The sequence below is a fragment of the Poecilia latipinna genome, unplaced genomic scaffold (genome assembly GCF_001443285.1).
Source record: "Poecilia latipinna isolate Pla-1442-1.1 unplaced genomic scaffold, P_latipinna-1.0 Scaffold3476, whole genome shotgun sequence".
Lineage (NCBI taxonomy): Eukaryota > Metazoa > Chordata > Actinopteri > Cyprinodontiformes > Poeciliidae > Poecilia > Poecilia latipinna.
Window position 1 is genome coordinate 9,337 of NW_015116092.1, and position 11,058 is coordinate 20,394.

General features: G+C 41.4%; 1 protein-coding gene across 1 annotated transcript in view; it reads left to right on the forward strand.

The window, feature by feature from the left end:
* LOC106941049 (sortilin-related receptor-like) overlaps window positions 1–11,058 on the forward strand; it is a 28,361-nt gene that overhangs the window by 4,878 nt on the left and 12,425 nt on the right. The window contains exons 2-5 of the mRNA XM_015023975.1: window positions 1,253–1,354; window positions 1,558–1,727; window positions 4,104–4,296; window positions 9,698–9,815. Of these exons, the coding sequence (XP_014879461.1) occupies window positions 1,253–1,354; window positions 1,558–1,727; window positions 4,104–4,296; window positions 9,698–9,815 (583 nt within the window). The remainder of the gene's footprint in view (window positions 1–1,252; window positions 1,355–1,557; window positions 1,728–4,103; window positions 4,297–9,697; window positions 9,816–11,058) is intronic.

Consider the following 11,058-nt stretch of genomic DNA (forward strand, 5'->3'; position numbering starts at 1 on the left):
CAATCCAAAACACGACTTAATCAGTTAATAAATAGCTTCCCCCCCTCCATTTCATATTGTTTCTGAACTGTTCTTTGTTAGAGCAGGGGTGCAATACGTAGATCGCGGAAGGTTTTGAGTTGATCTCGACGCTGAGACCAGCACGTCCTCCTCTGTCTACTTATCAAATCGTTCATAACTTTATTAAAGAACAACAACAAAAAGTCAACAAAACGTTTTCAAATTAATGACCCAACAAAAAATAATAATCTCAGTGATTTCAACAAGGTGTTGCACAATTCTGTGCATTTCGGTTCCATTATCAAAATAACTAGCAGAGCAGGAGCTTAAAATTAACTAATCATTGGAATCAATATTTTTACTTTTCCTGTCTACTTAACATCTTTTAATATAAAAACACGATGGACTGCCTCGGCGCCCGGCCACCGGGCTTAGCAAGGTTCCTGGGGAAACCCTGTATTTCCATACCCTATGTTTTCAACACCATTAAAAAAGCCCCGATTACGCCACAGACATTGCCTCTATGTTTCAGTTAATATTTCCACAAACCTTTGCTGCATCGCTATCACTGTCACATGACCGTGTTCATTGATGCTGTCATTGAACAAAGAGTGGAGAAAATAGTAAAACTCACTACCTTAACAGGCGTCATTAGCTGGAATTTATCATTGCAATAATGATTCAAAATTCTTATAAGAAATTTATCACGATAATACAATAAATGCCCACCCTTAAACAATATAGATGTTGTTGCCAATAAAGAATAGAATAAAACTTAATTCATTGCCAACTTGAAATTTACTCTGTCATACATGAGGATATGTCTGGACCGTCATTGAATGACACGCCTCTCTCTGATTGCGGAACAAAATTCCATCCCAAAATTTTCATATTGGAGCATACTTGGTGGTTTCAAAATGGAGGCCAAAATCCAGCAGATTTGTCTTATTTTATCAATCTGCTTTTTTTTTTTTTAAATGAATCTGAATTGTAGTAAATTAGTTATGGTTCTTATGTTTCTTTTGCCATGCCACTACTATATATCAGGTTTTAATAGACGAAATGCAGTTTCTAAAATATCAGTAGGTAACTTGAGTTTAAAAGTTGTGCTCTCTTTTTTTCAGTGAAAGGAAGATTTTTGAATTTGTGTTGGGTGATTTTGTTAAAAGTTACTGATATGATGTGGACCCTGTATGGAGTAGGAGTTCAATGAATGTCTCCGTCTCTTTCTCTATCTCCATGACCTTCCCAGAGATTTCGAGGCAGCCATAACCCATCATCTGTTCAGCTGTGGGTCTCCTACAACCGCCAGCCGATGAAAGCTGCCCAGTTCATGACCCGGCATCCAATCACAGTGAGTTTTAAAATGAACAGGGTCGTTCCAGTTTCTAAAAAAATCAGACAGAGATCCAACTCTGGGACAATTGTTGCAGGTATGTGTGTGTGCGCACGTGTGTGTGTGTGTGTGTGTGTGTGTGTGTGTGTGTGTGTGTGTGAGAGACATGATCTATGGTCTGAACTCTAAGTGACCTGCTGCTTCCCTCGCCCATCCAACAGGAGTACTACATTGCGGATGCATCAGAGGACCAGGTGTTTGTTTGTGTGAACCACACAAACAATGCCACACACCTGTACATCTCAGACACACAAGGCCTGTCCTTCTCTCTGTCACTTGAGAATGTGCTCTACTACAGTCCTGGGGGCTCAGGCAGCAATACACTTATCCGGTACTGCAAACACACACACACGAACACGCACACGCTCACTCAGATTTAGTCATCTGTCAATAACACATAAAATTGTTTAAGTAAGATTTGCCTGATTTAATTAAAGACTTTCAGAATTTTACAATCCTATTTTCAACTAAATAGGATTGCTTGATGATGACTGAAATATTTTTAGCATTTAAAATCCACTATAATGCCTGGATAGATTCAAGCTGGAGTAGGTCAGTGGCCTATACAAAACATATTCATTACTTTTAATACACAATATTATTCTCAGATATTGAGAATTCACCAGATCAGTTCTGCCTGTTTTGAGTTCATGTAGAAATGTGCTATATTAGCGCAACGATAGGATTATGCAAAAGAGCTACAGCTAGCCACGCCCTCCCAACTCAGTGTTTGCATTAGCTCAGATACGTGAAAATGGTTCCAATCGCACAGTGGTACACCGTACATCTTTGACCAAGCAGCAGAAGAGGAGCCTGCTGAACGACCATCAAGCCACAACCACTGAAAGGTTAAATGCTGCGGATCTGACGCACATTTATATCTTTATTAATTCAAACTCTGTGGATTCTGCTTCGCTATGGGTCTGTGTGCCATGGTTAGAAGTTAATATCAGCTACTGCAAATGTGACCTTTTTTAAAAATATATATTTTTGAGGTTAAAGGAGAAGTACTTCTCTCAACATGTCAAAACAAAAGATTCAGACAATTTTGGTAATGTACAAGAGTCCAACATGTTTTCACAAACACTGCATCTTTTCAATGTAGACTGTCACTTTCAGTTTACTACAAAAAACCAAGTAAATTAGTGCTGTAGAATTTATCTGAAAAAAATGAATTTAGTTGAAACTAAGTGCACTAATTCTTTCCAAAGTGCTAAATAAAAAAATTGCTCTGCTATTGATGCATTAGCAGATTAGTGGGTATGTACACCGTTTAAAAGTATTGGAATAAAGACCGCTCAATAAAAATGTGTTCCACATTTAGTTTTGGATTACATTTTTTTTATTTTTTTTTATAAATAAATATAAAACCATGAAAGAAAACAATTTTTTCTACTACTTCAGAGTCAAGTTCTATTTCCTAATTTGTCACATGAGAATCTTAAGGGGTATGAATACTTTGTGGGGTAGTGTTTGTCTCAACTGGGTACTGGAAAGCTCAAATTTCATTTTCCAGAAAACCTATTTTCATGTTGTGTGCCATTTTTCTCATGACATAAAAAAACCTTTAAATTCATGTAGCTACAGTTGCAGAAAAAAGCCCGAGGGAAAAAAAAATTGTCATTCCATTTGTGCAGCTGTTGATCAGTGGGATATAGGTTGTCTTTCTACTGTTAGATGTTTGATTCCATATTGTTTATGGTGCAACAAAGAGGGTAAAACTGTCATGAGGTGGTATGGTGGTGGTGAGGAGAGACACAGGGACCCAGGTTATGATGAAAATGGTGGTATTTAATGAAAGGTGTAGCTCAGTACAGTCCAAATCTCAGGCAGCACAGATAAGCAGGAACACCGAGGCTCAACACCGGTTGCGACTGAATTGACAACGACTGACACATATGAGCTTTCGCCATCACAGGACTTAACAGTTCTACTGTGACGACTAACACAAAGACTGACTAGACACGTACGTAAGACAAACGTTTGACAAGGACCCGACAAAGAACACAGACAACAGGTGGGTTTAAATACACACAGGGGTAATCAAAGGAACGAGACACACCTGAGAAACAATCAACAGAGAAGACGCAGAGACAGAGACTCACAGGGAACAGGACCACACAGAAAAAACTCAAAACACACAGAAACACGGATCATGACAAAAACGTGATTAAATCCTGTTTGTGTCTTTATACGACAGTGAAACACATACACTGCTAGTATTTCATTTAGCATCATGTAACAATAAACAGAACCCATTGTGACCTTGCTGTAGTATCGAACCAGTAGTAAGGTTGTTACCATAGTAACCTCTGGGACTCAGAGGACAGCCTCCAGCTCTGCAAGCAGATGCTTGGACAAATCAAAGGCCGTCCAAACATGGACAGCATGTGCTTCCTTATCCAATAGAAACTCTAAAACTGTAAATGGGAGCTACTTGCTCCCATTTATTGATGATTTGTTATCTTTTCTCAAATTCATTGGGAGGAATAGCCAGCGTTGATTCAGGTGTGATCCTTCCTGATGATTCATTTACTGTCTCTGACAGCCTGTCCTCTGCTAATCAGATCAGTGCTGTGTTTGTGCTGTTTTGTTGGAGCCGGCTATTTCAAATATTTGGCAGCTGAATTTATGCATGTTTAATTTAACAATGCCTCTGATTGACCATTCCTTAAAGGTAGCTTCCTGTTGCTCCACTGGCTTTCAGGTACTTTGCCAACGAACCGTTTGCAGACGTGCATCGGGTGGAGGGACTCCGGGGCGTTTTCATCGCCACGCTCGTCAATGGCTTGGTCAGCGAGGAAAACATGCGCTCGGTCATCACATTTGACAAGGGGGGGACATGGGAACTGCTGCAAGCGCCTGCCACCGACAGCCTGGGGGGAACGGTGGACTGTCAGGTACGGCAGGATCCAAACCACCTGGTGCTTTCAAATGGGACGTTTTTTTGTCTCTTGAGAAAAGAAAAGAAAACTCCATATTATTATTTTTATTATTATTAAGAACAGTTTCCTAATTATTTAAAGTGGCAGTATTAGGTAAAATTGACTTTTTAAATTTTTACATCATGTCACAATGTTGTTGGCTCATCAAAAACATACCTGTGTTTGAGAAACCCTTTAATCTCCATGGCAACCTTTCAGCTGTGCAAAACGCACTCAGCTCCTTCAGACTAGCCAGCAGCAATTAGCAAACACCTGGTAGAATTGTACATCTGCTGAGGTCCTTGTAGGACCTACTTCTCATAGCAACGCTGGTAAAAACGTCAATAGAGGAGCTGTGTTGTGAAGACTTCTTGAAGGTGGACTTTGAGAAAGAGCAAGAAGACCCAATTTCAAGGTATTATATTAAAAAGTCAAATTTTTAGGTCATATTTGGTATATACAAAATTTTCATAACAACCATTCATAGTTACATGATTGTGCTATAAAATTATATTTGCCTAGAAAATACATACTTCCTGTTTAAAGTGGATACATCATGCTTTTAAATCCTTCCTTTCACATGTAAATCATTCAGTTATGGTCTATATAAAATAGGACTGCAATGCTTCCTGGTTATTGTAGGTCTACAAACCCCTCCTCTACACCTGTTCTGAGGTGTTTTAGAACAACTTGTTTTGCATTTTTCTTTTTTTATGTGAATGAAACATTTTGCGGTCTGCCCCCCTCCAGAGGGGCAGAGCATTCCACTCCACCCTGTCCCACCATTTTTGCAGTTTGATAGCAGCGATACAATTATCTACTTCTTTATCCTAAGTTTATTAAAATGTCATCAACAGAAGACTTGTTCATCCAACCTTACATGTTCGAGCCATAGTTTGACCCACAGCAGGAGAATGAAGACAATGAGCCTAAAGAGCCACATATTCAAATGAATGCATTACAATGGTGTTATTACTGTACTCACCATCCATCATCTGCATATTGTGGGTAGTTACCCACAATATGCAGAACAATTTTACTGTAGTGTTTAGACATGCCAGATAAATATAATAAATATTGATGCCAACCCAATTTGAATGAAGTAAACAAAACCTTGACATACATAGATAGATAGATAGATAGATAGATAGATAGATAGATAGATAGATAGATAGATAGATAGATAGATAGATAGATAGATACTTTATTCATCCCTTTGGGATTTACCCTCAGGGAAGTTGTAGTTCAGTCTCCCACACAGCACCAAAAAGTCAGTAACTTTTAACTGTTTTTTTTTTTAACATTAGCATTTAGCTTGATTCTACAGTTCCTCTATTTCTATTGTACTCCTGTTAGCCAGTGAGGGGTTGAAAAGTTTTATTGCATGAGGCACAAAGGAGTTCCTTAGTCTGTTGGTCCTGCACTTTGGAAGAAGCAGCCTCCCACTGAACCTGCTTTCCTGGCTGCTGATGACGATGACAGTGTGCAGAGGGTGGCTGGTGTCCATAATATCCTCGAGTTTCTATAGGGTTCTCCTCTCTGCCACTGCTGCCAGAGAGTCAAGCCTTGTGCCAACCACTGACCCAGCCCTCCTGATTTGCTTCTTCAGCTTAGAAAAGTCCGTCTCCGAGATGCTTCCACCCCAGCACACCACAGCATATAAGAGGACGCTGGTGACAACAGACTGGTAAAACAACCTCAGCAGCTTTCCACATGTTAAAGGATCTCAGCCTCCTCAGGTAGTACATCCTGGTCTGAACCTTCTTATAAAGCTGCTTGGTGTTGCTTGTCCAGTCCAGCTTTTTGTCCAGCCACAGGCCAAGATATTGATAGGTCTGCACGACCTCCACCTCTCCCCTCCTATCAGAACTGGTCGTGGACTGCCTCTTTCCCTCCTGAAGTCAATGACCAGTTCCTTTGTCTTGGAAGTATTTAGCTGCAGGTTGTTTCTATGGCACCAGACAACAAAGTCTCTCACCAGGCTCCTGTACTCCTCTTCACTGTCCTTAATGCACCCCATGATGGCAGTATCATCAGCGTACTTCTGAATACGACATGTTTCAGAGTTATTGCAGAAGTCTGAGGTGTACAGGGTGAAGAGGATGGGTGACAGCACCGTCCCCTGCTGGGCTCCAGTGTTGCTGACCACAGTGTCAGACGTGATGTGATTCATCCTGACGAACTGTGGTCTGTCGGTAAGGTAGCTGCAAATCCAGGTGACTAGGCAGGAGTCCACTTTCATTCTGGTGAGTTTTTCCAGAAGTGCAGGGGGCTGGATTGTGTTAAACGCACTTGAAAAATCCAGGAAGGGGATCCTTCTACTTCCCTTGTTCAGGTGCGAGTGGGCTCGATGTAGAAAGTGGATGATGGCATCCTCCACTCCAACCTTTGCCCAGTAGGCAAACTGCAGGGGTTCTTCAGCATCCTGTACCTGCATTCTGAGGTGGTTGAGGAAGAGCCTCTCCAGAGTCTTCATCAGATGTGATGTCAGTGCTACCAGTCTGAAGTCATTCAGCTCACTGGGCCTGCTCTTCTTAGGGTCAGGAATGATGCAGGATGTCTTCCAGGGTGTGGGCACGCTCCCAAGTTGCAGACTAAGGTTGAAGATTCGTTGTAATGGTTCCCCTAGCTCAGTAGCACAGATCTTGAGAATCCGAGGGGATATTCTGTCGGGTCCTGCAGCTTTTCGGGATTGAAGCTTCCTCAGTTCTGCCCTCACTTGATCAGCTGTAAAGTGTGGAGGAGGCAGTGTGGAGGGAAAGAAAGTAGAGGGGCTACTAGGCTGCCTTGGAGGAGGAGGTTGGGTCAGGGGGCTGGTATGGGATAAAGGTGAGATGAGGATGCCATGATGGTAGAATGACTGTACCTGATGACAAGGAAGAGGATCTACTGGGGGAAAGCACTGGGACAGAGTAGATGTAGTAATGGTGGGTGAAGCATAATGGCTAAATCTATTGAAAAAGTTATTCTGTTCATTGGCTTTCTCTTTACTTCCTCCCTCTGTGGTAGTTCGAGCTTTGTGCCCTGTAATGGTTCTGAAACCATCCCAGACATCACTTAAGCAGTTTTCCCTCAGCTTCTGCTCCACCTTCTGTAGCAGTCTTTTGCCTTCCTCAGACAACATTTCACCTCTCTTTGTGCTGCCTTTATCTTCTCTTTATCTTTAGTCCTAAAGGCCATCTTCTTCTGATTGAGCACAGCCTTTACTCCTTGTGTTACCCATGGTTTATTATTTGGGTAACTTTGAACAGTCTTGAGGGGGCCACCACATCTACACAAAAATTAAGGTAATCTGTGAGAATGCAAGTCATCCCCTCTAGGTCCTCACCATGAGCTCCCAGCAGCATATCCCAGTTTGTGATGTTGAAACAGTCTCTCAGGGCCTCCTCTGCTTCAGGAGTCCATCTTCTGATGGAGTGAGTGGAGACACCCTGCCTTTGGACCAGGGGGATGTACTGGGGCTGTATGTACTTTGTATGTCTGACTTGCCTAATGGGGGAAGAGCAACAGCCTCATATACATCTTTTACATTGGTGTACAGTAAATCAATTATCCTGTTTTTCCTGGTGGGACAATTGACAATCTGGTGAAAGGCAGTCAGAGTGGAATCCAGGGTGACATGATTAAAATCTCCAGATATTATTATGAGTGCTTCAGGATATTGCAACTGAAGTTGTGCTGTGATACTTTGTATCTTTTGACAGACAGCAGCTGTGGGATGTAAACACAGATGGAGATCAAGTGACTGAATTCCTGGGGGAGGTAGTAAGGACGCAGGCTGACAGCCAACAGCTCCAGATCAGGGCAGCACAGCTCTGCCTTGACTGTGACATGGCCAGGGTTACACCAACCAGGGTTAACGTAGATGATCAAACCGCCACCTCTGCTTTTTCCACATGCCTTCGGATCTCTATCAGCTCTGACCGTTATAAATCCGCGCAGAGTAATGGTAGTATCCAGTATGCTGTCAGTTAGCCATGTCTCCGTCAGGATGAACAGGCTGCACTCACGATAAGTCCGCTGATTCTCCAACGCGGACATCTCATCCATCTTATTGTGTAGTGAGTTGACATTCCCCATGATCATGGAGGGAAGTGATGGTTTAAAACGCCTCCGGTTCTCGGCGAGCCTAGCCTTAAGCTTAGCTCCAGCCTTGCAGCCTTGATACCTCCTCCTTGGTTCCACTGGGATGGCTTACTTCCGTCCATTCGGGCTCTTCCTAAGGGCCAACAACTTTCTCTTGAACAAACAAGACAGCTGACTCTTGAGGTAAATAAATTAAGACAAATAAAGTTAATAGTGCTGAGGAGCGACTAGAGTTGCTGCCGTTAACATACATCTTAATTAATTAAGGAGTAAGCTAACTGGAGCGTCAAGAATGTCACTGAATGCATTTGGATTATGTGTTTCCCAAGACAAAATTGGCAAAAACAAAGCCAAATAATTATATCCAAAACATGCAGTACAATTATATCCTCAAAGAGGTAGCTAAAAGCTAGCCCACAATGCAATATTAGCAGAAAGCAACAGGCTACTATCAAATCAATGGCCACAACATCATTATCAACACAAAAAATGGGTCTAAAATAAGCTTTGCTGTCATTTTAGTGTTTTTAGCAGCTTACCACTTTGCTGTGTACCTTATTTAAGAAAAGAGAAGGAACTGACCCTCAATCATATTAAGTTTTTGGGAAAATCCCTCTTGATACTGCCAGAGGTTGCTGAAGCGCTTGCCCTTAAGAGCTACATGCAAACTGACTTTTCCTGCTGAGCTGCATACATTTCCAAGAAAAGTCTAATTTATCCAGACACCTCAAAGAGGCTGGAGGCAATGTAAGGAATTGTGTGTATTAATACATGCAACAACGAACATTTTGACTTAATTACTTCCAAATTCGGAACAACTGAACTTGGACTACAAAATCACTGCAAGGAAAAAAATGGCAAATTCACAAAACTGAAGTAATAACCTTATCTAGCAGTTCAATAGCAAATTTGGTGATGTCATAGAAAAGAAAAACGTTATAGTGAATAGAGAAAAATTAACACACTGAAGAATATAACCTGGAAAGAATATAAATATATCTACACAGCACCGAGAGAAAATAAATTTACATTTAGTTCACTCATAAGCACTCAAAGTATGCCAAAAAAAATTCATTAAAAAAAAAAAGGATTTTGTATATTTACCCTTTAAAGCTAAAAAAAAAAAAAGCAAGCGGAATAATTTGAAAATAGTGCATCAGCCTGTGTTTTGATATTATTGCAGTTGTTCTTCCATATTCTCCGAAAAGAATATAGAAAAACTCCTACTTTCTGCGTGGAGTCCTCCTGTTTTCCTCATTTGTCTGACTTCCCTTCATTTCTCCTCCCCCAGCTCAGTAAAGGTTGCTCTCTGCACTTGGCCCAGCGCTGGAGCCAGCTGTTTAACATCCAGTTGAGGAGGATGTCCATTCTATCCAAAGATTCGGCTCCAGGACTTATCATGGCCACAGGTGGGAGAGCCAGAAGTGTTACAGACGTTAGAAAACCCTGCCAATCACCAAGACAGCTTCTTCCACATGTTTTCTGTCTCCTACTTGGCGTTTTGCAAAAAGCAAATTGGATGTTTGATGTCAATTTTTTTTAAATCATAATTTTTATAGCCTCTTCCATAGAAGTCTTAACCTGTCATTCACGAGAGGACCCAAATTTGGGTCCTCTCGTGCTGCTGCACCACACCTGAAAATAATAATTAGGTCATTAGCAAGGCTCAGGAGAACCGATCTACACAGGGAGGAGGTAATTAAGCCATTTCATTCCACTGTTTTTTACCTGTGGCACATCTAAACACTGCAGGACAGCGGCCCTTGAGGACTGGAGTTTGACACCCCTGGGTTAACCTGTCATTGTGAATGACAACCTGTGAATGACAGGTTTAAAGGAGAGGCTATATGGCTCTCCTATATCAGAGAGCCATATAGCTCTCCTATATCAGAGAGCCATATAGCTCTCCGATATAGGAGAGGCTCCTATATAGTCTATATAGGAGAGCCATATATAAAGGCTATATGGCTCTCCTAAATAGGAGAGCCATATAGCCTCTCCTAGGCTATATGGAGAGGCCATTTAGCCTCGCCATATATGGCGAGGGAGAGAAAGGGAGGGATTCAGCTCCCTTTGCTGAATTCCTCAGCAAAGGGAGCAAATCCTTGGAAATTCTAAGAATCCCTTTGCTGAGGGTTCAGATACACAGAACACCTTTCAGGGTTTTTGCAGCTATTTAGAAAATCTTCCACTTTATGAATTGGATAATACTTTATATTAATCTATCACAGTGTTTCTCAACCTTTTTTTGGGCCAGTGCCCCCCTAGCCTTTATCTAGGTCCCTCACCGCCCCCCACCAAAGAATTTGCAGGCTACTTTGCACTGACCATGCAAAGTCAGTGCATGGTCTCATGGTCTGATAGTAATAGTGATATTACTATCACTATTGTAGATGTTTTGACTTTTATGCTTGTTTCTGTATTTATCATCGAAATAATTTCCCAGAGAACAAAAAAGCCATGGGAATAGAAATTATTTTCACAGGCGTCTACGAAGAATGCAATGAACATTCAAGTTAAAACTGGTAGGCCTAACAGCAGCCAATCAGAGTGGAAAAAATATTCTTATTTTGTGCCATTTTCTAGTTGTTAAATATTCCACAAAATGACCAGATAAAAGATGTACAGCAATGCTAGTTAAAACTTTGAATT